The sequence below is a fragment of the Lipotes vexillifer genome, unplaced genomic scaffold (assembly GCF_000442215.2).
Source record: "Lipotes vexillifer unplaced genomic scaffold, Lipotes_vexillifer_v1.1 scaffold418, whole genome shotgun sequence".
NCBI lineage: Eukaryota > Metazoa > Chordata > Mammalia > Artiodactyla > Lipotidae > Lipotes > Lipotes vexillifer.
In genome coordinates, this window is record NW_006798629.1 from 7,201,390 (window position 1) to 7,226,507 (window position 25,118).

Below are 25,118 nucleotides of genomic sequence, written 5' to 3' on the forward strand. Positions count from 1 at the left end.
GAGAAGCCCACGTAATAAAAAAAAAAAAAAAAAGTATAGGCTCCCAGATTGGGATTGACATATATACACTAATATGTATAAAATGGATAACTAATAAGAGCCTGCTGTATAAAAAAATAAAATTCTAAAATTCAAAACAAAAGAATAATAAAATCATTTTTGAGATCTGAAAATAAATAAATAAATAAATAAATAAATGTATAGGCTCTCAAATCAGACAGTCAAGGGCTGATCTAGACGTGAAACCTTAACACGATATGTAACTTCTTGAACCTCGGTTTCCTCATCTGTAAACACTTATAAATTCCTCTAAGACTGTAATTTACCCACCCTGTACCTGCAGAGGGGTCATGGAGCCTACTGAGCCAGCTAGGGTTTGAGTGAGGGGAAGTGTCACCCAAAGCCTGACTGTGAGCCCACAGCTGGCTCTCAGCAACTGTGGCCATAGGTGAGGCCTCCTGCTTTTACTGGATACAATCCTCAGAATAAAGAAAGCAAAGCAGCAAAAGGAAAATCACCTCTCCCCTCACCTACCAGGAAAGAAAGAACTAAGTTAATTGCTAGATGAGTATTTATCCATACAGCAAACCATTAGCACCTTCTGTGCACCCAGATCTGAGCCAGGCACCAGGGACACAATGGGAGAAGAGACAGTTGGGGGTTCCTGTTCTCAGGAAACACAATATTGTTCTTCTCTTGAGACTCATTTTATTCTAGCCCTTACCTGTATTTAAATATTTCCTGGGAGAAGGCAGACTAATGGGAGAGGCACATGTCATTGACCTTGAGTGCTCTTCCCTGTGTGGATGCTCTAACTTTGGGGATCTTTAACCTGGTGGTCCTTCCCGTGAGCACTGGCTTGGGGCAGTGTCATTTCCTATCAACTGCTTCTACTCAGTTCTTGTCCCCTGACACAAACTTGCTTCTCTGCCGTGAGCAATTCTGAGTTTTTCAGGCCAGCGTTAGGGCCTGGGCAAGATGTTAGGGCCAACATGTATCAGTGGAGCACTGGGAATGTGGCTGCAAAGTGAAGTGACTTCAAACCTTTGGCTGTGCTTTCTGATAAGGGCAGGGAAGCAACTGAGCCCATCCCACACCTTTGTGTGATCTTGGATCTGTAAGAAAGCCCTGAAGGGAAAATGCTTGAATCGAGGGGAAAACCAGAGTTAATTAATGAATTTGTAGGAGAGAGTGCTTTGTCTAGAGCTCAGAGTGTCCAGCTGCTCTGGCTTCACTCTTGAAAAGTAAACAGCTGGCAGCTTCTGGCAAAAGAGTCACTTTGGATACCTGTTTGGGTACCTTTCCTTAGGGAAGACAAGGAGACACTGGACCCCAAGGAGATAGAGGGATTGAAGGATGTCCAGGGGAGCGGGGTCAAAAGGTAAACATTGTATTTTAAATTCTCTATGGCATCCTCTCCGACTCTCCTCCATCCCCTCCCTCTTCTGTGATCGCTCTTCCATCCCCCCTCCCACTTTCCCTTTCTCCAATTACATGTTAGTTTCCTCTTCTGCAGAGTAAGTCTATTTAGTCATCCCAAGAAATTTTGAGCATTATTAAATTCCACCTGTAAGCTCTTTGTGGTTGGAAACCCAGAAGCTACCAAAGAAATACAAAATCACTCTCTTAACGGAGGCAGCACCTTCCTGCCCCAATAGACTGTGAATCCACATTCTCCTTGACATGCCAGTGAGAGATATTTAATCTTTTACAGGGAGCCAAAGGATTTGCTGGATATAAGGTACGGTAGTTACTTCTTCAGTCAAAGTTCACTTCCTCATGGGCTTAGTTTACTGATAAGCACGTGGCAGAGATCTCCCTTGACCTGATTGCTGCCCATCTTTGTCTTTCAGGGAGAACATGGAGACGATGGGATTGATGGACTCTATGGGGAAGAGGTAAAGCCGTTTTTCCTCAAGTACCATAAAGTCGTCATGAGGTTGATGTATTTCTTTAATGGGAATTTTGTTTGCCTTGTCTTCTTTTAGGGCTTTCATGGACTTCCTGGGAAAAAGGGAGAAAAGGGTGATCCAGGGTCCCAGGTAACACTTTTCAGTACATCAAAGAAGGAGAATTTGGTGTTAGAGATAGTCTTCATTGTTGTGTGTCACAGGTTATGAGGAATAAAGTTGACAGTAATGAAGCCTATTACCACCGAATAGATGCTACATCCCCATTTGGGGCAAGTGGGTAACTGTGCAGTTTTTAAGAATTTCCAGCTAGAAAGATTCAAGACTTGCAAGGATCTTCTATGAGCATGTTTTTCAGAAGTCTGCAAATGAATGCATTTGCCTGTTAGCAGCTTACTTCTTCTCTTTATTGTATCAGAAAAAAATAAAAAGCAAGAGAAAGAGACAAAATTATTTTGGTGGCCTTGGTGTAGCAAATCACAGAGAAAAATTTTTTTATTTTCAATTCATTTTGACACTCATTAATGTGTGCCTCCTTGGTTCCAAGCAGCTCTCCTTTTATGTTCTGATTCACTTATTTATCAAATACTTCTGAATACCTGGCATGTGTCAGGCACTGAGTTATGTGCTAACGACTCAGAGATGAACCACACTGTCCTTGTCTTCAAGGATCCCCTGGTGTAGTTGGAGAGACAGACATATCAATAGCTAATGACGACACAGTATGTGGTTGGGGTCATGTTATAGGTAACTAGGTGGGAGCCCAGAGAAGGACACCTAACTCTGCAGGGTGGGGAGGGAGTGCAGGAAACCTTCCTGAAGGAAATGATCCCTGAGCTGAAGATGAATAGGAATTAGTAAGACGTGGAGAAATGGCAGTCCAGACAGAGGGAACAGCATAAGCAAAGACCTGGGGGCTTGGGGGCCATGTAAGTTGTTCTCCTTGGTGTGAGCTTTAGGGTACAGGTGGAGGGAGGTGAGGTTCAAGAGCGGGTGGGAAGAGCTGGTGAAGGCACTGGTGAGCCATGGAGGAGGAGTCTGGATTTTAGCCATTAAGGAATGGGGAGCCTTAGAAAAATTGTAAGTAGGGAGGTCACAATCGAATTTGCATTTTAGAAATATTCCGTGACAGTAGTGTGGAGGATGCATGGGGGATGACATAGATGCAAGGCAAATATGAGAGGCAGATCTGTAATAATCAAGATGAGAAGTGATGAAGCCTTCAAGCAAGAGACACGAGACCCATGAAGGTTGTAACAGGGTCCAGGCTGGAGTGAGGACCTAGTGTGCAAAATTTAAGGAAGCACTCATTCTCAGAGTGAAGCAAAGTGTGAGTACCTGCCTAAATGTTGCACCCTAGGTACCTTGTTTGTCTCACCCTAGTTCTGACTCCGGGATATCAGATCTCCAGGTAACCAAAGAAGCAGGGAATGAGAAGCCAGTCAAAATGCCTGCAAGAATCCCAGCTTGGGCAAGTTTAGTTGGGAACAGTTGAGTTTGAGGTGACAGTGGAACATCGCAGTGGTGGTTTCCAGTGGACAATTTAATTACAGATGTCAGAAGTTGCTAGACTGGCTGGGATGTCCAATACGATACCCACTAGCAATATGTGACTACTTAAATTCAAATTAACTAAAATGAAAAATTCTGCTCTCAGTTGTATTAGCCGCATTTCGTGTGTTAGACAGCCAACTATGGCCAGTGGTTACCGTATGGGACAGTGCAGATGGAGAACATTTCCATCTCTGTAGAAAGTTCTGCTGGGCAGTACTCTGCTAGACCATGAGAAGTTTTCCCTTTTCCCAGCCTTTTTATAAATAATCCTGACTGTAGGCTTAAAACTGGACCTTGTACTGCTTGAGAGGTCAAAGGGAATCTGGCTGGGATAGAGGAACGTGGATCATTTTGTCTCATTGATTTTCTCCCCTCCAAACACCACGACCCTTGACATTTTAACACTTTCCAACAAGCTAACTCAGAAGCTCATTTTATTGTTTTCAGGGCAGCCCAGGTTCCAGAGGCCCTCCTGGGGGACATGGGGAGAAGGGCTTCCCAGGGGATCCTGTAAGTTACTGGGGCCCAAGTGGCTCTTAATTGTGTAGTTTACTCCACACTTCTTGTGTCTCCTGCTAACCTATAGGCAAAGGCATGTCTTGGGAGGGGGTGGTAGGTGTTGACTGAGGCTTATTGGTTTGGGGAAAACCTGCATCTGATTTGGGCTGATTATGTCAAAAATTCAGAGATGGGAACTAAAATTCCATCTAATTCATCCTTATGTATCTTGAGACTTCCAAGTTCCTTTGGGAAAGAAATTTCCATAATTTTGCTTATTGGGTTTCTAACATTATTGATTCCCTATTTGAAGATTCGATTATAGGGGAATCTTACTACACCTTTGAGAGACTGGCGTAAGCATGTTTGGATGAGTGCATCAGTGAAGCTGCCGGTACAGAGAAGGGAAAATTGCCATAGCTTCGGCAAGCACTCTTTTAGTTCTTCATTTATCACTGAGCCTCCTTCAGACTTGGAGAAATATTGTTTCATTTTTTTTTTATTTGTGAGTTTCAAATATGGAGAATTTTCTCACACCTCTCGTTACTTAACCCAAATTAGTTTAGTTCTTAATATTGTACCATTTTGAGAAAAAGAAAAGAAAGCTGATATTTCTTGATTCTAAAGTACTTTTTATTTAAATCTTCCCCTAGGGTAATCCAGGACAAAGCAATAACATCAAAGGACAAAAGGGCTCCAAAGGAAAACAAGGAAGACAAGTAATCTATTTTACATATATGAGTTGATTAATTCTGTTATTGAGCTGAGGTTTTCCTAAAGTCTAAATTATTTAGTAAAATACATAGCAGTTTTTCTAACTGAACAATCAACCCTAATTTCCCATTTAAGAGAGCTTTATTTTCTTAAAATAAGGTATGCCTGTAGTAGGTTACACCTCAATGGGCAAAGTTATTAAGTTTCTAGCAGGTGATATTATTATATGGGGAAATTGGTCATTAGCAGTGTGTGTTGCTATACCATTTTCCTCTTTAATGGATATATACCCAATAGGGTTAATATGCAGAAACATTCTGGCACGACACATTTGTTCTGTTTTAATAGTGCTTGAGATTTTTATGCTGATGTCTTTGTCATTTACTCAGAATCTTTTTTCTTATGATCTTGGGGGAACAATTGTGTTTCTAGGGTAGAACCGGCCCGAAAGGGACACAAGGCAGTCCTAGTTCCAGAGGGAGCAGTGTAAGTATTTCTGTGGACATTTATTTCCCCTCCTTATCACCTGGAGATGCCAAGAGACATTCAGAATATGTGTTGCTGCAGTTAGCTGATCCAGGGCAGATATACTGACACTGTTGTCTTTTGGGGCCAGGTAATTCTTTGTTGTGACGGGCTATCCTGTGCATTATAGGATGTTTTGCAGCATCCCTGGTCTCTACCCACTAGATGTCAGTAGCACCCACTCCTCCCCAGTTGTGATGTCCAAAAATGCCTGCAGGTCTTGCCAAATGTTAGTCGGGGGTAATGGGGATGCAGTGTTGAGGCAAACTGCCCCTGGTTGAGAACCACTGTGACAGTCTGCCTTTCCCTTTCCACCTTCCAGAAACTTTTAAATGTCTTTGAAGAGAGCCAGTGGTTTTCACATAAAAACCTTCCTCCAGTAGCTTAGCATATTTGAGCTTCTGTAGAATATTAAGAAATAGGTAAATGTGCTCTCTTCCTCCTCATATGTCGCCAAAGGGAAAGAAGAATTACAGATAAATTCTTCCTGAATAAACCAAAACATTGGCAATTAGGGCCAAACCAGTGGCAACCTGAAGCTGCTGTTGTAATTTTACAGCATCCCATGTGATATCAAGCCTAAAACAGAAATGTTGGATTTCTGCTTCTTTTTTTTTTTCTTTTTTTTTTTTTTTTTTTTGTTTTTTTTTTTTGGTGTACGCGGGCCTCTCACTGTTGTGGCCTCTCCTGTTGCGGAGCAACAGGCTCCGGACGCGCAGGCTCAGTGGCCATGGCTCTCGGGCCCAGCCGCTCCGTGGCATGTGGGATCTTCCCGGACCGGTACACAAACCCGTGTCTCCTGCATCGGCAGGCGGACTCTCAACCACTGCGCCACCAGGGAAGCCCGATTTCTGCTTCTTTTTAAGGAACAACCAAGAAATCACTTTTCCCTTTGTGGAGTACCAAAGTTAGGATATTTACAGTGTGTTAGAAACCCTTTCATCATGCACTCAGAACGGAGATCATCAAAAGAGAATAATGTCCAAATGTAGATTTGGCCCTGTTTTGTTCACGAGGACACTGAAAATACGTGGCTTCCTTTTCTGTCACAAACTTGGAATCTTCTCACCACTTTGAAAGCTGTGGCTGGTCGCCTCCCCCTCTGGGAGAGATAGTGGATGAATGTTTTAGTTCCTCTTACCTTCTTAAGGGAAAGGGTCTGCAGTTGGATGGCTTAGGCCTCCCAGTACTTCTGGTGAAATTCTTTGGGACTTTGCCCACCTCTCCATACAAGAGAATTAAAATTAATCAGAGGAAGCAGGAGAACATCAAGATGAACTAAATGCTATTAATTTTAAAGATAAATATATAGTTTTGTTGGTTTAAGAGAAAATACTTTTGGTTAGAAATAGCTTTATAGCTGTCATCATCCATCAGGCACTTTTTAAAAAAGAGCGGGGTGGGGTAGGGGATTATTACTTGGACAAACCAGCCAATGACTTTAAGTCACTCCATGGACAGGAGGCTCTCAGCCTCCCTCCCCCATCCTCACCCACTTTCCTGCCCATCTCCTCCTTTGTAATTAAACAAATCAATATGGATGGATATAAAACAATGGCTTTTCTACCCCCTCCTTCACCTTTCCAGTGAAGGCTAGAATTCTCTATGATGGTCAGGGGATCTTAAATGGATGACAAATTCTAAAAACACAAGCAAAACTAAGACATCTCCTCCCACATGACAGAATTTCAACCTGTGTAAATTAATTGTTGCCCCAGCTATTGACAAAGCAACGGATCCATGTTCTAAGAACCAGAGCATTTGAAACCATGTTCCAGGCCCATTGCCTTTGGCCTGTCAGGCACAAGGAATACATATAAATAATAGTATCTATACTTCTAGAGCACATATTTTGTGCCAGGTCCCAATCAAATCACTTTCAAATATTACTTTGTTTAATCCTCATAACAAATCTATCAGGTAGATACTATTATTATATCCATTTTACAGATGAGAAAAAGCAGGAAACCTTGGACAAGTTGCCCAGAATCAGGATAGGTAAATGGTAGAGCTGGGGTTTGAACCCAGGGAGTCTCACTCCTAATCAGCCAGGCTCAGACCTATTGTGCAATTGCTCTGTGCCACCCAGGCTTTAAAGGGCAGGGGTGAGCTCAAGGCTGTCTGACTTCTGAGGACACGTCCCTAACCATTGTACTACTAAAATAGGAATGCTATTTTATCCTTGCTTTTTAATGTAGACAGAATTATGACATCATGGAAACAGTGGCTTCAAGCTGTACTGTTTCTGCTCTGCTTTCATCTGTCAAGAGTTCTGTGAGTCACATCAAGGTACAAACGGCTGACAAGTTACAATGGGTAACTTCTCCCAAAGGGTATTTGCACTTTAAAAGCAAAGAGTACCTGAATCGAGAGGTAGAACCTCCGTGGAAGAATTCTAATCATCAGCCAAACTGGTGGAGATGATATTTGGTCAGGTGTTTTATTCTAAGGAGGTTCAGAAGCTGGGCAGTTGAAAGAAAACAGCTGCTCTGAAATCATTTCCATGGCTACCTTTCCAAGTGAACAGTAGGAAAAAGTTTTAAGTATTTGTTTTGTACATAAAATAATCATAGTTGTTTATCACCACACAAAGTAGATCAATGGATGAGATGTTCTGCAGCTCTCTCAACGAGGCAGAGGTGGGAAGTAAGGGGTGAGAGTAGACTCATCATTGCTATTTAGGGAGAAAGTTAGGATCTGGGGCTTGGATCTTCTTCCCGCTTGGCTACCCTCTGGAAAGCAGAGACAGCCACTAGGTGGAGAGCCTGCACTGGCAATTTGAGGTAGCTTCTGGAGAGGTGCTGCCAGATTTTAGCTTCAGACCAGCTTTTCTCAGACAACCCTGATGGTGGCATTTGGACCAGCACAGAGCTGACCTGACCCCATCAGCCATTTCCTCCTTGGAGAATTCCATGGAGTCTAACCCCAGTGGGCCCATGGCAAGCACTGTGTATAACGAGTTTGTACTCCCCCCTAAGATAGTATCAGGGACCCAGGACAGAGAGAGACGGATATGGCACAGCTTGTTCTCATGTAGGAAACCTCTGATCAGCAGACAGTGCTTTGTAGGATTTGCTGGAGAGGGGAGGTATCAGACAGGTGCTTCAGGATGATTTCATTCTCCAAACAGCCTCCCGGATAATTGCCAAGGTTGTCAGACTGGAGCTAGGTCTGTAATGACTTTTGGATTGGTTTGCGATCAATCCTCCAAATGTTGGTAATTAAATGCCCAGTTTGTAAACTTGTCTTTGGAGAGCGATTCGGGGAAACCATTTCTGCGAGCTGCTCATTACTCTGTCTGTCAGGGACAAGACAGTTCGGGTTGCCTCTAAGGCGTCTCCATCCAGACACCCACACACTAACAGTTTTTCTTTTCTGATCCAGGAAAGAGAAGGCCAGAGGGGAGTCCGGGGTGCCTCGGTGAGTATCCTTTCCCCGCCGCCATCCTCTGTGGGAGGTGAGGCCAAGGAGATGTCTCACAGGCAGATGGTACTGCCAATGAGTTAGCGTTTGATGCGGCTGCTGTAGGAAAGGCTGAGCACTGGACATGAGTCCCACTGCCTGGGGGATCAGTTAGACCGCCAGACACAGGACAGGCCTGACCTAAGGCAAGCCTCCTTCACAGACACTTCAGAGACAGGGGACCTGTGCAGCCCTGCAGGCTGTGCTATTCACACACCCTGGGCATTGACTGCAAGAGAGTGAAATTCTGTCTTAGAGTAAGAAATGACCTGGAGTTCAATTCTCAGACAGTTTGGAAGAGTACAATCCTAGGTCAAGTAGGACATGAGCCAAGAGTCAGACAAGATAGTTCCTGGGTACCATGCCCTGAAGCCCTGAAGCACTAGGTACTATGAAGAGTAAACATATATGGAAACCATGTGAGGAGAATCTTAACACTGAAAACTCATCCATCAGGGGGGACCAGGGAACCCTGGACTTAAAGGTGTATCAGGAGCTGAAGGATTACGAGGCTCACAGGTATGTTGCAATATTTGTAATACTGATAATGTTGTTATTCTGATGGGAAGATGTAATTCTGTATAAAAATAAATAACTGAGACAATTTGAAGCTGCCCCCGCCCTCCTCCATGGTTCATTTCTCTGGGATTCTACATTTCCCATTGAGGGTGGGTGATTTTGCTCTGTCAAAATTTGCAGCTCACTGATAGAAGAAAGGCTTGCTCTTGTGTATACCTGGCATCATGTCTGCATTTTAGTCATAGTGAATTATTGAGACCTTAATACTATGTTAGTAATCAGTATCCAGATCAACAAATTGATTTTTCTTAAGTGAGGTTCTGCACGCAGACTCCAATGAAGGAAAGTTAGGAATTGGCAACTATTACTCACCTCTTCCAAAGCTGACTCTATAGGGGGTGACAGTGCTCTGGAATATCACTGATAGGGCTCTATGTGAGTCATCTGCAGTTTTGCTTGGTCATATCATTAATAAGATGGGCATAAGAATTAGGACATCTCTGTTTCTTTTCCATGTCAGAAATATGCCAGGGTCATCCTAGAGAATGGTTTGCAACACATGGGTACATAGTCACCTGATGGAGTCTACTTTAAGCCTGAACTTGTCTGGAAGGACCTGCCTACATAGATGTGTCCATCCTAAGACCTTTCCAGGAGTTCATTTTTCTTCTAGAAAGTTCTAGATTCTTCATACTAAGCCTGAATTTGGAATTCTCTTGCGTGGTTCTGGTGTCCTCTAGAATGAGTAACCATGGGACCAGCCTAAATCCATCCCCAGACTTTGTAGGGAGAGGGGTGACATTACCTCAGCCCCTCCAGGGTCCCTTTGATGCTCAGGCTGTGAAACAAGGCCAGCCCAGGGGCTGTAACCACCATTTGCACTGGGCAACCAGGACATCTTACAGCTGCTGCTTTGGTGATGAGAAACAATACCAGCACCTCTAGCTTTTCTTTCTGTGTGAGAGAACCATATGAGAACCATGCATTTGATGGGAAATATGACCAAAAAAATATGCTTTAATTCCTCTGATAGGGATCTGCTGCTAAAATGTCCTTTTGTGCTAACTTGCTTTCTCTTTTACACATTGATGCACTTTGGCCCAGGTAACCTGCCCCATCAAAGGAATCCATCTGACTATTGTTTATGTCTCACTTCCTTCTTCTATGGGCTTTATTTCTCCTTTTAGTCTCTTTTCCATTTCTCCCTGCCACAGAGGGATGAGGTCTTACACCCAGGCAGGATATTTCTTTATAAGAGCTGCTCCACTGAGTCTGGGTCTCCTTTCAACTCCTCTTCTGAGACATGCTTAATCGCAGTGTTAAAGCTGCTTGAAGGGCTGGATAGATGCTTTTCCGTGCAGGTGTTTCAAAAGTACTAATGAAGAAGGTCAGTTTTCGGGCTTCCCTGGTGGCACAGTGGTTGAGAGTCCACCTGCCGAGGCAGGGGACACGGGTTCGTGCCCCAGTCCGGGAAGATCCCACATGCCGCGGAGCGGCTGGGCCTGTGAGCCATGGCCGCTGAGCTTGCGTGTCCGGAGCCTGTGCTCCGCAGCGGGAGAGGCCACAACAGTGAGAGGCCCAAAAAGAAAGTCAGTTTTCATTTACTTCATTGCATTGTGTTTCTTTTGTTACCACCAAAGGGGTCAAATGGACTTCGCGGCAGGAAAGGAGAGAAGGGAAACGAGGGGCACAAAGGACCTCAGGTGTGTGACTCAGATGGTACCTCAATGGTCTCCAACCTTCATTTTCCTCTTGCTTCAAAGACATCTTCACATAGAGTTTATTTTATATTATCTAGTATGGAGTATTTCATTTGGGGATTAACTTGGGACAAATCTTTAGCACAGCTCAGATTCCTTGTACATTCGCCTTTCTCCTTCCCGGGGGTTTGACTTGGAAAGCACAAACCCACTTTATCCGCCTGAAGGAAGCCTTTAGAAGAATGTACATCTTGCTGACTCATGAACATTTCAAAACCTGATACATTATTCTGCTTTTTCTAACTTTAAAAAATTATCGGTGCCATGCCTATCTCCATTGACTATAGATATTTGAAATGGACTCTGCAAAGATCCCTCGCTACCCAAATTTATTTGATTCTTAAGTTCAGCTTTGAATTCACCCTTTGAAACTATTTGATTCCCAAATTTCTGACAGTAAGTAATGAGAGTTTGGATGGTGAGAGATTCGTATTAAAAATGTTCTGAATCTTGGGCTTCTCTGGTGGCGCAGTGGTTGAGAGTCCGCCTGCCGATGCAGGGGACACGGGTTTGTGCCCCGGTCTGGGAAGATCCCACATGCCGTGGAGCGGCTGGGCCCGTGAGCCATGGCTGCTGAGCCTGCACGTCCGGAGCCTGTGCTCCGTGACGGGAGAGGCCACAACAGTGAGAGGCCCGCGTACCGCAAAAAAAAAAAAAAAAAGAAAAAAACTTCTGAATCTATTCAGTTTTTCAGCTCAGATAGTGAGAGTTTAGAAGGCAAGTGATACCCATGTTTGCTCAGTTATCTTCCCAGCATATTTGTGAAAGACCGTTTTGCCCCTTTGCAGATCGGGAAACTGAAACACATTTGACATCCCATTGTATATGTGTGGATGGCACAGAGCACAAAAGTGACAATGACAGCACAATGTCTTGTTCTAACAAAATAACATGTGTTGTGTCAAGAGTGCCTTATTTCTCACTAAGTCCCCATTTGGACTAGTGATGTCCCTGCCAATGAAGACTTGGGGTCCTCTAACCAGGACTGTAGCCCGAGTCACCTGGTTTCAGGCTGGGTTTCTTGTTAAGGAGGCATAAAGAAATTGTTACAAATGACACGAAGAAAAGCAAAACTAATCTAATAGGTTTTGTACAAATTGCTGTAGCATCAACATCTGTGTTTCCTATATTCTTTCAGGGTGCTCCTGGACCAGTGGGAGATAAAGGGAGTGTTGGAAGGCCTGGACTTTTGGGGAAAAAGGTAAGTGTTATTTCTTACAGATTTCAGACACTGAGAAGAGCAGCTCCATTTTTTTTTCTTCATTTTCATGTTAATTCTTCACATGATCCAGGCACAATCAACCACTCACCAGCTTTCTGCCAATATTCTTCTCCTTCCTCTCTGAAACTGTCCCATTTCACTGGGAGAGACAAGGTTTATTCACCTATTATGAAACAACTCTGATAAACTCAACTTGCTGGTTTCCTGAATGCATTAAGGCACTTGGTGGGCCAGGGGCATGGGGGATGTCAGAACTCAGATCTGTTCATGCATACAGTTCTCAGTCTAACTCAACCTACCTTCTCAGAAACGTCCTTATTGGAGATTGTTAGAGAACAGACTGTTGGCCTGTTCAGAATCTCACTCCCCTGCTCAAAACCTTTCAGCAGCTCCCTCCCCCAGGGCCAGCTTCATGGGCCTGGGACCCATTCAGTCACACAGGCGGCCTCGCTTAGAAGGCACCCCTACTTGGCCTCAAGCTCTGCTATCACAGTCTGGAAAGTTTGCTTTTGAGTTAAGGGCCCATGATTTCATTTGAGTCCCACAGATTATGTCACTGGTCTTACCTTTGGATGACCCTTAAGAAAATCTCCAAATTTTCCAGTAGCTTAGAAGACGCTTTGACCCTGTTTAATTCTAAGGCTTCCTAGCTCATCTCCCTCCTGTATGCTTGCCCAGGCTTCTTACTGTGCCTTCCTCCTCCATTCTCACTCCTCCCTCGGTCCTTCTTCCAGCTCACACAACTTATCCTTTAAGCCTCAGCATCCCTGCTCCCTTCCTTCAGGCAGCCAGCCTGCCCGCCCCACCAAATCTGACTTAGAGTCCACTTCTCTCTGCTGCCATAGCACCCTGAACTTTATCACACAGTGTAGAATTGCCTAATTGTCTCTCATTCTAACCAGAGTATTCTTGGTGAGGGCAGGACCACATTGGTCATGTTCAACAGTTCCTTTTCCAGGACAATAAATAACTGTTGGATGGGTGAATAAATCAGCAAATGAATCCACTTTCCCTGGAGTAAATTTTCCACTCTTTCTCTTCTCCTTTAGTCCTTCTATAGCACTGGGAAGGCAGTACTGAGTCCAGCTTTGGGCTGTGCTGGTGTTTCCTGCTTGCCTTTGGGAAGATCATTATTTGTTTCCTACACTCCCTAGCTTGCTGAGCATTGAACCCTCACTGAGAACCCTGAGTGTCCCCAACTAGTGGACAGAACATCCTATGGTGGGAGCCAGGTTTGATTTTTACTGATCTGAAGCTCTCCTTGTCTCACTAGGGAGAACCTGGAATTCCTGGAGATCCAGGGCCACTGGGGCAAGCTGGACCACAAGGAAAGCAAGTATGAGGTTTTAGGACTCTTACCCTTTAGCAGCTCCAAGGACTCAGTAAAGAGAAGGGGGCTGACAGCATTAGCTTAAGCACCTGGGGTCCTGAAGGTATTTTGGGACCTCCTAGGAAGATGTAGGGACATTCCTCCTGCTCCCTGAAGCACTCATTCTATAGCTAGTCTGTCTGCTAAAACAAAGGGAGAACGGCAAGAGGGAAAGGAGAATGCAGAGAGAATAATGAATGAGCTCAGTATTTTAACAACCTATATGGCCATGTCAGTTGAAAATCAGGTGACTTCTTGTAAAACTCCAGATTGACAAGAGGGTAGTAGGATCAAGAAACAGGGTATCTGTTCTAGTTGCTCTGGCTGTACCAGAGTCTCAGTTCATAAAGCAGTCAATATAAGAAGAAAATAGGAAAAAATTAATTTCTTTTCAAAAATAACGTTTATTACAAATATTAGGCATAGATATTGTAGAAAATTGACTAAGCATGAAACATGGGAAATGGGAAAGAAAAATTACCCATAATCCCACCATTTTTAAATATTTATCATTAATATCCTGGAGATAGAAAAAAAATTCTTTTTCCCTATTAACAATGCATCATGGGCATACTTCCATGTCATTATATTTTTCCCTCAAAGTTACTTTCAATAGCTTCAAAATACTCTACTGAATGTATATACCTTAGTTCACTTGACCAACTTCTTATTACTGGATATTTAGTTTGCTTTCAGATTTTCACTGTCTTAAAATAGGACAGCAATGAATATTCTTGTATGTAACTAAGTTTTTGGATAAAACCATAATTAATTTCTATATAGAAATTTCTAGAAGTAGCATAGCTGGTTCAAGGAATATGTACATGTTTAATTAAGGATTTGAACTCTATTGCAAAGTGTCCTTAGGAAAATTCCAAGGACGTATGTACCCTTGTGTTGTGCAGGAAGAGTGCTCACTTCAGGGCATACACACCAACAATGGGTATTGTCACTTTCTTTTATTTCATCTTTACCAATTTTACTGACCAAAAATGATGTCTCATTACTGTTTCAAATTGCATTTCTTTGGTTACTAGTGAGGATAATATTTTTCAATATGTTTATTGTCCATTTACAATTCCTTTTTGGGGAATTCCTCACCCAGTGTTCTTTGGACCAGCTCCTAATTTTCCAGGCAAGTAACTGCCACTGACTCGACTAGTCTTAAGTGACAATCCATCTGCTTCCTGTCATGTCTGCACAGTGGAGCTGAGCAAAGAAGTACCAGGGCATATACCAGGAAGTGTTGAAAACTAAACGGCATGAATATTCCGAGAGTTCAAGTTCATCAGGCCCCCTCCACCTGGAAGTCCCCGGTGCTTTTATCCTCACACCATAATCTCCCCAATATAGGTTACAATTAATTTCCACTCTTGAGAAATTGAAATGAACTGATATATTCACAGGGTGATTATGGCATTCCGGGCTATGGTCCTATGGGACGAAAAGGAGTAAAGGTAAATATGGAAAACAATTATTTCTTTAATTGGTGAATCAATTAAATGGTGTGTTGATTTATGTATGTTCTCTGCTGAAAATCACAGGGCCGAAGAGGATTCTTTGGAGATATGGGTCAAAAGGTATTGTGCATATAACTTGTCAAAGTTACCATGATCTTGACCTTCTACTTGAGAATTAAGATAAGTCTGTGGATCTGAATGAAACAGGAAAAAAAAAAGCAAGACAATCGGTTTGCCTGAGCTTCATGAAGAAAGGACCATACTTAACTCCTATGAACCTTTCAATTGGAAAATTTGTCCTTCACTGCCTGATGTCTCTTGTCTTGAAACCCTACCTCTAGGTACCCTCTCAAATTTAGTCCTTAGTCCTTTTCTTGATTTCTGTACCCTGGTGATCTCATGCAAAACTCTTGTCTTCTGCTATTGTACTTTGTACTTCATTATCATGGCTTTCACTTCCTCTTACCTGAAAGATTACCATATTCTCATTAGTCTCCTACTTGCAACTTTAACCTGCTTCAGTTAATCCCAAACACTACTCTCTTGATTTTTCCCAAAGTATAACTTAGTTATGTTACTCTCTTGGTCAAACATCTTCTAGAATTCCTCATTGCCTACCAGCCTGAAATTCACCTCCAAGCTCTATGACAAGACATTCCTTCCATTTCATCCAGAGTAGCTCAGGTTATATCTGTTTTATACACTGGAATTCCGTAATAAGATTTATTTAAAAAAAAAAAAGCATCCTTAAAAATGAACTTATTTACAAAACAGAAATAGACCCACAGACATAGAAAACAAACTTATGATTACTAAAGGGGAAGTGGGGAGGGATAAATTAGGAGTTCGAGATTAACATACATACACTACTATATATAAAATAAACAACAAGGACCTACTGTATATATAGCACAGGGAACTACACTCAATATTTTGTAAAAACCTATACAAGAAAATCTGAAAAAGAATATATATATATATTATATATGTGTGTGTGTATAACTGAGTCATTTTGCTGTACACGTGAAACTAACACAACACTGTAAATCAATTATACATCAATAAAAATTAATTAAATAAAGTATCTTGTATGTCTTCCAATAATTGATGCTCAAATTAAAATAGAAAATATGGATTAAAAAAATAGAATGTCTAAGTAAATTGAATCAACTACAGTATAGGAAAATAGCCAATTTTTGATTCCCTTAAAAGTGCTTTTAATTGATGAATTACCAAAAGAGATTCTTCCCTTAGGTGGAGAAGGGTTCAAGAAGGGACTATATAAATAACTGTTAGGATAGGAGTTCTCATTGTAAAGGACCAATTTTCTAATTTGCTGATAAAGAGAGAAAATTAGCATATTTCAATTTACAGATAAATGGTAAATTAGCATATTGATGTGTTAAATTAGTTTTCCACCAAAGTCAGAATAAATTTCTTTTTACCTTCAACTTTTTGAGAAATGATTCATGAATTTAGGAAGTAATTCATTATTTAGTACTTTATGTAGTCAATACCCCATATGTTTTCCTTGATTTTCAAGCATTTTTCTTTAGGTATTTTTAGTAACTGATTGAATAGCCATTGTATTGATATTGATGCATAAATATTTGTATTTTCAGAAAATTAAAATAGTTTGGAGAGTACCTAGGTGTATCAATGACTTAGTTCTAAATGACAAGAAGAAATGACATTTAATATTTAATATATGATATAGTTATAAGATCAATTAGGTTTTGGTTTGGAGAGAATTATTTTTATTCTTTCATAGCAAGTATTTTAATATCTTGATTTCTTATATCTGAATCTTTAGGGTGTTGTTGGTGATCCTGGAATTCCTGGGGGGCCTGGGCCCAAAGGATTTAGGGGACTAAAAGTAAGTGACCTATAATTCCAGAAATAATAAATGTTTCTTTGGAAGATTCTGGCTTTTATGTTGTAATTATAAATGTGGATTGTCAATCCAACCCAGGGTCATCTGAAATGCCACTTCCTAGCTGTGTGTTCTTCAACACATCTTTTCAAGGTCTCTATTTCTATAACATGGGAGTTAAACTTAATGACACAAAAGCTACTTTCAGCTCTAAAATCCTATGTTTCCATGAATCTGAACTATTTTAAGTATTTACAGATTGATAAAAGGCTATTCTAAAAAGTGTCAGTGTCTTCCAGTCTTTTCTAGGGCACATATTAAAGCCCAGAATATTAACCCTGTGAGTGTAAATGAAGTTGACATCTTCCTACTGTGTCCTGGAGCATTTTCTGACAGTTCCAGTCCCCAGAGCCAAGGTCACCTGGGGTATTCATTTTAAGGAAAGCTGTTGAGATCTTCTAAATAGCAAAGTGCAGAGTAGAGTGTTATACTTATTAAAAAACCAAAATTCCAAGACAAGCATCCTTTCATTTTAAAGTTTCAGTGTAATATCGAAGGTCATTACCAGCATGAAAGAAATGCAATTCAACAGATATTTTACATCTGACTGGACAAATTTCATTAGCATCTATATCCATCACCTTGAGTTATGAGAATGATAGAGCCAACCCATGTCCTTATATATGTGGGGAATTATTTTTCTTATTTGATTCTTTGCAGATGGCAGCTTTTTATTAGATCTCCGTATGCTCTTGTGTATTCACTTGTTTAAAGCGCCAATTCTAGCATATGACTAATTTAGATTTAAATGCACAGCCAGTGCCAGAGCAAAGGATATCACTAAATGAAGAGCCTAAGAGGGAAATGGATGTTTACCAATAATTAAGAATTACTATTTAGGATGAAAGATAAAAATCATATGATCATCTCAATAAATGCTGAAAAAACATTTGACAAAATTCAACATCCTTTCAATATAAAAACTCTTAACAAATTGGGTATAGAAGGAAAGTACCTCAACATAATAAAGGCCATATTTGAAACATCCACAACTAACATCACACTCAACAATGAAAGGCTGAAAGCTTTCCTGCTAAGACCAGGAGCAAGACATAGGTGTCCACTCTCACTACTCCTTTTCAACATAATACTGGAAGTCCTAGCTAGAGCAATTAGACAAGAAAAAAAATAAAAGTCATCCAAATTGAAAAGGAAGAAGTAAATGTGTCTGTTTGCAGATGATATGATCTTATAGATAGAAAATCTTAAAGACTTAATTAAAAACTGTTAGAAGTAATAAACAAATTCAGTAAAGTTGCAGGATACAAAATCAACATATAAAAATCAGTTGTGTTGGGCTTCCCTGGTGGCGCAGTGCTTGAGAGTCCGCCTGCCGATGCAGGGGGCGCGGGTTCGTGCCCCGTTTCGGGAGGATCCCACATGCCGCGGAGCGGCTGGGCCCGTGAGCCATGGCCACTGAGCCTGCGCGTCCGGAGCCTGTGCTCCGCAAATGGGAGAGGCCACGACAGTGAGAGGCCCGCATAACGCAAGAAAAAAAAAAAAAAAAAAAATCAGTTGTGTTTCTATACACTAACAATGAACTATTGGAAAAATTTATTTTTCTGTGAGTTCTGTGGGAAAGAAAGAATGGCTATTTATATTACACATAAGGAATTTGCTTAACTTGAATTAATAGTTGTTTTTGCTAAAAAATTTTTTTTTAATTATAAAGTCACATTAAGGCTGAGGTAGTCTCCATGGATAGAGGATGTGGAAACTCATGTATATTTCTACCTGCAGCTCACTGTAGGCTTGAAAGGTGAGGAAGGCTCTCAAGGACCCCAAGGCCCTCCTGGAAAGAGAGTAAGTACACTCATGAGAACTAAGGGTCATGTGCTGCTTCCTAGGGTGCCCACTGGAATGAGCACAGAATTTAAAGTCAGAATCACTGGTTCAAGTCCAGACTCTGCTTCTTGCTACCTGGGTGTCCTTGGACTAGTCCCTGGGTCTCTCAATTTCCTTCTAAAATGGGAATGACATGTCCTGTTGGAAACACCTCAAAAGGTAGCTGTGAGGATCAGATAGTCAAATGTGAATGCTCTTCATAAACTATAAAGTTCAATGCAAATATGAGCTGTGACTGTTAATTTTTACTGAAGGTTTAAAAATAGGGATGAGAATGCATAAACTTCATTAATGTGTCCTGACAGGTTGATAGAATTTCCCAAACCACTATTTTTGCCTTCCTGACCTCACGATATGGACGCTGGGGAGATTTGGAAATAAAATTGCAACTTTCCACTGTGATTCAATTACAAAAGAAATGGCACCTCTAGAAGCGTTCCTGGACAGAGCCAGGCACATCTCCCACTGACAAGATATCCATATCTCTATTTTAGTGCCTTATGTGTTATTGTGATGACATTAACATGTCTCTCTCCCCTAAAGAGAACAGTCAAATAAGAACTAAATGTTGCCAGCATCTGTGTTTTGTGTGTGAAGTGCAGGAAGCATTGTGTAAGGACAGGAGAAACTGCTTCTCTTGTTTTGTGTATTGTGCTTGTTTTCTGACTACCTGGAGGGGTTCTTTAACTTGCAACTTTATAAAGAAAAGAAAAACATGGATCTTTTGTGGAAAACTGAATCCATAGTAGAATGATAGTCAACTCACTGTAAAGGATACTCTGGTACAATCTTTTCTTTCTTTTGAATTAAGGAACTGGTGAGTATTCTTAGTCATGTGAGTGAGAATCTGGTCCCTGAGTCAATCTGGACTGGTCGGGATTTGCCTCCTTTCCAGATTCTGGAGCTCTCCCTGGAGGTCCCATATCCTCCTGCTCTTGTGTTTGGCCATGCTGGTCTGGTATACCATGGTTTCTCTGTCTCATGCCTGTGGTCCTCAGTCTCTCCTTAAGGAGTTGCTCTAAGTTATTCTTAAACTCAGTCTTTTGGAACCTACTCTCCACAGTTCTGATTTTCTGTAGGATGTGGGCTGCCTACTCTATTCATTAGCTGGAAACTCTTCTTCTCTCTGTTTAAATGGTTGTGCATTCTTTTCTGTTTTCTGCTGTCACTTGTAAATGGAAAAATAAGACTCTGAATCTTTTAGTGAGATGTATATTTCTTGATTTGGGTCAGGAAGAAAATATGCCCCCAGTGGGTAGAATCATGGATGCCATGACAGTTTTGGTTAATACCAGCAGCACACAGTGGGCCACCTCAGCATTCAGCAGACACTTAACTGTTCAATGGATGGATGAATGGATGGATGGGTAGATGGATAGACGGATGGATGGACAGATGCCCAGTTGTCATTTAGAACAGAGGTTCTTACACTGACATTCATGGATGAGCTTCTGAGGGGTCAATGAAATCTTACAGCAATCATGAGCGTGTGACAGCATTTTCTGAAGTCAGCAAACATCCTAGCTTTCAGTGTTTGATCAATTAAGCTAATGTCTACCTAGACTGAACTGAATGATTTTTCTAGGACGACAAGAAGGAAAGAAACAAAAGTACTTTTTAAAGATACTTGTACTGCAGATAGAACATTTAGAAGGCATTTCTCATAATAATACTTAAAAGCTGCCCAAAGGGATTCATATGTGCAAACACATTAAGAACAAACTGCCAAGAAGGCTGATCCTGATAAAAAGGAAAATGAGAAAAGCTCACACTGTCAAGAAAGGCAGCTGATTGTGTTTAGAGCCTTCCCTGACTCATCTCACCCAATTATCTGTATTCCTTTCCTCCATCACCTTCAGCATTTATGAGCTTAGTGTGTATGCTCTCCTTCTGTGTAATGTCCATTTGGCTATGTAATTGTCTTTCTTTTTTTCACATATGTTGAGGCTGTGTGCTGCTGCCAGTGTTTTAAATATACTTCAGTAAATGTTTCTCCTTCATGCTACTCTTTGGGAAGCCTGCTGTTTATAATTTTAAGTATTATTATGAGAAATGCCTTCTAAATGTTCTATCTGCAGTACAAGTATCTTTAAAAAGTACTTTTGTTTCTTTCCTTCTTGTCATCCTAGAAAAATCATTCAGTTCAGTCTAGGTAGACATTAGCTTAATTGATCAAACACTGAAACAGAAAGGTTTATACTCTCAGTGTGTGGGGGAAGAGCACTGAAGACTCCAATTCACATACCAATAACTTGCTCTGTTTTTGTTTTCCCAGGGCCCTAAAGGCATGGCAGGGCAGCGGGTATATTCTGTATGTATCACCTTATTCACACACACAAAAATGCAACCTGTTCACTGGGAAATGAATATGGCCACTTGGAATTCACTGTGTTCATGTTTCTTATTTTCTCTCTCCTTTTTCATGTACAGCAATGTGATCTAATCCAGTTCATGCAGGACCATAGTCGTGAGTATCTGTGTGTTGTAGAGCATCATTGATTAGTGAGGGCACTTAGGATGAAGGCAGTGTGGGGATGTGGAATCAGTAGGCTGAACTCACTGGTGGAGAAACCATATGTCCTTGGCAGCAGGCTTGCTGTGAGTGCCTGCTGTGGGAACAGCTCACAACAAAGGAGGAAGGAAAAGGCACATGCCTTATCTCAGAGGTGTGCTTCCTAGAGGGAGAGAAAACATGCCTGTGGGAAACAATGAGTGACCAACTCAAAAGGTGTGTGACTCAGCTCACACTAGTATAACAATTATGTACAAAGGCCTGGAGGGCATGGTGTTAAAGAGAAGAACATGGGGATCTGGGGTTGGTTGGCTACTTAATTAATGAAGGCTGCTTGAATGGAAGTCATTGAATCTGGTTATAGGAAGTGATGGGAAGCAGGAAGAGAGTAGTCTCACAGACTCAGAGACATAGAGAACAGACTTGTGGTTTCCAAGGGGGTGGAGGGTGGGGAGGGATGGATTGGGAGTTTGGGATTAGCAGGTGCAAACTATTACATATAGAAAGGGTAAACAACAAGGTCCTACTGTGTAGCACAGGGAAGCATATTCACTATCCTGAGATAAACCATAATGGAAAATAATGTGTACCTGTATATATATGAATAACTGAATCACTTATCTGTACAGGAGAAATTAACACAACATTGTAAATCAACTATGCTTCAATAAAATTAATTTTTTAAAAAAGAGAGTAGTTTCAGCAAAGGAATAAAGCAGGGTCAACAAAGAGAGAGGTTGTCTTTCGTTATGATCAAAGAGAATATGAGGTAGAAAGAAACCCAGTGATCTCATTTCTGGAAATTTATGCTAAGGAAATAAAGGAAAAACATTATAGGTACAGAGGTTGTTGAAATATTATTCATTAGAGAAAAATGACTATATATGTAGACTGTTTATACTTATAGAATAATTGGGTTATAGTCCATCATGCTCTGATAAAATATTAAGCAGATATGATTTTTATGAAGACTCGCACAAATATGAAAAATATTAAAAACTAGAAAATTAAATTGACTCTTCATTTTTACATATAGGTAAATATATATACATAGAAACAAATACTAGAAGAGGAATTGGGAAAATGTAACCATGTATTGTGTTAGGGTGGTAGAATTCTAGGTGATTTGTCTTTCTTCATGTTTCCATTTCAATTTATAATCATGCCTATACAATCACAATCAGAAGAATGGAAAATGGGAAAATCAGAAAGACTTATTATAGGAGACTGGATAAAAATGTAGTCCTTGCAAGTGTATGGCCAGGAAAGACCAACAACAAAAACAAGTTGAAAACAACTGTAAGGACTCCCTCTTGCAAGAGCACCAGAATCACAAGTAACTGCTGAACAATCATTGATAGGAAGACACTGGAGCTCACTGAAAAAGATACGCCACATCCAAAGACAAAGGAGAAACTACAATGAGATGGTGGGGGGAGTGCAATCACAATAAAATCAAATCTCATAACTGGTGAGTGGGTGACTCACAAAATGGAGAACAATTATACCACAGAAGTCCATTCACTGGATTGAAGGTTCTGAGACCCATGTCAGGCTTCCCAGCCTGGGGGTCTGGCAACGGGAGGAGGAATTCCCAGAGAATCAGACTTTTAAGGCTAGCAGGACTTGATTGCAGAACTTCAACAGGACTGGGGGAAACAGGGATTCCACTCTTGGAGGGCAAACACAAAGTAGTGCGTGTATCAGAACCCAGGGAGAAGGAGCAGTGACCTCATAGGAGACTGAATGAGACCTACCTGCTAGTGTTGGAGGATCACCTGCAGAGGTGTGGGGTGGCTGTGGCTCACCGCAGGGACAAAGACACTGGCAGCAGAAGTCCTGGGATGTACTCCTTGGCATGAGCACTCCCAGAATCCACGATTAGCACCACGATTAGCATGATTAGCCTGTAGCCTCCACTGCTAGTCACCTCAGGCCAAACAACCAATAGGGAGGCACTCACCCCCACCCATCACCAGACAAGTAGATTAAAGTTTTACTGAGCTCTGCCCACCTGAGCAACACCCAGATCTACCCACCACCAGTCCCTCCCATCAGGAAGCTTGCACAAGCCTCTTAGATAGCCTCATCTACAGAGGGAAGACTATAGAAACAAGAACTACAATCCTGAAGCCTGTGGAACAAAAAAAACACATTCACAAAAAGATAGACAAAATGAAAAGGCAGAGGGCTATGTACCAGATGAAGGAATAAGATAAAACCCCAGAAAAACAATTAAGTGAAGTGGAGGTAGGCAACCTTCCAGAAAAAGAATTCAGAATAATGATAGTGAAGATGATCCAGGACCTTGGAAAAAGAATGGAGGCAAAGATTGAGAAGATGCAAGAAATATTTAACAAAGACTTAGAAGAATTAAAGAACAAACAAACAGAGATGAACAATACAATAACTGAAATGAAAAATACACTAGAAGGAATCAATAGCAGAATAACTGAGGCAGAAGAACAGATAACTGACCTGGAAGAAGACAGAATGGTGGAATTCACTGCCATGGAACAGAATAAAGAAAAAAAGAATGAAAATAAATGAAGACACCCTAAGAGACCTCTGGGACAGCATTAAATGGACCAACATTTGCATTATACCAGTCCCAGAAGAAGAGAGAGAGAAAGGATCTCAGAAAACATTTGAAAAGATTATAGTTGAAAACTTCCCTAACATGGGAAAGGAAATAGCTGCCCAAGTCCAGGGATCACAGAGAGTCCCAGACAGGATAAACCCAAGGAGAAACACACTGAGACACATAGTAATCAAATTTACAAAAATTAAAGACAAAGAAAAATTATTAAAAGCAACAAGGGAAAAACAACAACTAACGTACAAGGGAACCCCCATAAGGTTAACAGCTGATTGCTCAGCAGAAATTCTACAAGCCAGGGAGGAGTGGAATGTTATATTTAGAGCGATGAAAGGGAAAAACCTACAACCAAGATTACTCTACCCAGCAAGGATCTCATTCAGATACAATGGAGAAATCAAAAGCTTTACAGTCAAGCAAAAGCTAAGAGAATTCAGCACCACCAAACCAGCTCTACAACAAATGCTAAAGGAACTTCTCTAAGTGAGAAACACAAGAGAAGTAAAGGACCTACAAAAGCAAACCCCAAACAATTAAGAAAATGGTAATAGGAACATACATATTAATAATTACCTCAAATATTAATGGATTAAATGCTCCAACCAAAAGGCACAGGCTTAGTGAATGGATACAAAAACAAGATATATATATATATAGATAGATAGATAGATAGATAGATAGATAGATAGATAGATATAGATATAGATAGATAGATAGATAGATAGATAGATAGATAGATAGATAGATGATATACGTATGCTGTCTACAAGAGACCCACTTCAGTCCAAGGGACACATACAGACTGAAAGTGAGGGGATGGAAAAAGATATTCCATGCAAATGGAAATCAAAAGAAAGCTGGAGTAACAATACTCATATCAGATAAAATAGACTTTAAATAAAGAATGTTACAAGAGACAAGGAAGGACACTACATAATGATCAAGGGATCAATCCAAGAAGAAATAACAATTATAAATATATATGCACCCAACATAGGAGCACCTCAATACATAAGGCAAATGCTAACAGCTATAAAACAGGAAAGTGACAGTTACACAATAATAGTGGGGGACTTTAGCACCTCACTTATACCAATGGACATATCATCCAGAGAGAAAATTAATAAGGAAACACAAGCTTTAAATGACACAATAGACCAGGTGTATTTAATTGATATTTATAGGACATTCCATCCAAAAAAAAGCAGAACACACTTTCTTCTCTAGTGCACACGG

The 25,118-nt window shown here is 41.0% G+C and overlaps 1 protein-coding gene across 1 annotated transcript in view; it reads left to right on the forward strand.

Annotated features, from left to right (window-relative positions):
* Positions 1 to 25,118, forward strand: part of LOC103088885 (collagen alpha-5(VI) chain-like) — a gene marked incomplete at its 3' end in the record, with an annotated part of 75,127 nt that overhangs the window by 33,693 nt on the left and 16,316 nt on the right. The window contains exons 13-30 of the mRNA XM_007470647.1: positions 1,310 to 1,381; positions 1,715 to 1,741; positions 1,854 to 1,898; positions 1,989 to 2,042; positions 3,912 to 3,974; positions 4,616 to 4,681; positions 5,109 to 5,162; positions 8,586 to 8,621; positions 9,120 to 9,182; positions 10,823 to 10,885; positions 12,081 to 12,143; positions 13,438 to 13,500; positions 14,940 to 14,990; positions 15,078 to 15,113; positions 16,807 to 16,869; positions 18,667 to 18,729; positions 21,047 to 21,082; positions 21,202 to 21,238. Coding sequence (XP_007470709.1) covers positions 1,310 to 1,381; positions 1,715 to 1,741; positions 1,854 to 1,898; positions 1,989 to 2,042; positions 3,912 to 3,974; positions 4,616 to 4,681; positions 5,109 to 5,162; positions 8,586 to 8,621; positions 9,120 to 9,182; positions 10,823 to 10,885; positions 12,081 to 12,143; positions 13,438 to 13,500; positions 14,940 to 14,990; positions 15,078 to 15,113; positions 16,807 to 16,869; positions 18,667 to 18,729; positions 21,047 to 21,082; positions 21,202 to 21,238 — 955 coding nt within the window. The remainder of the gene's footprint in view (positions 1 to 1,309; positions 1,382 to 1,714; positions 1,742 to 1,853; positions 1,899 to 1,988; positions 2,043 to 3,911; positions 3,975 to 4,615; positions 4,682 to 5,108; positions 5,163 to 8,585; positions 8,622 to 9,119; positions 9,183 to 10,822; positions 10,886 to 12,080; positions 12,144 to 13,437; positions 13,501 to 14,939; positions 14,991 to 15,077; positions 15,114 to 16,806; positions 16,870 to 18,666; positions 18,730 to 21,046; positions 21,083 to 21,201; positions 21,239 to 25,118) is intronic.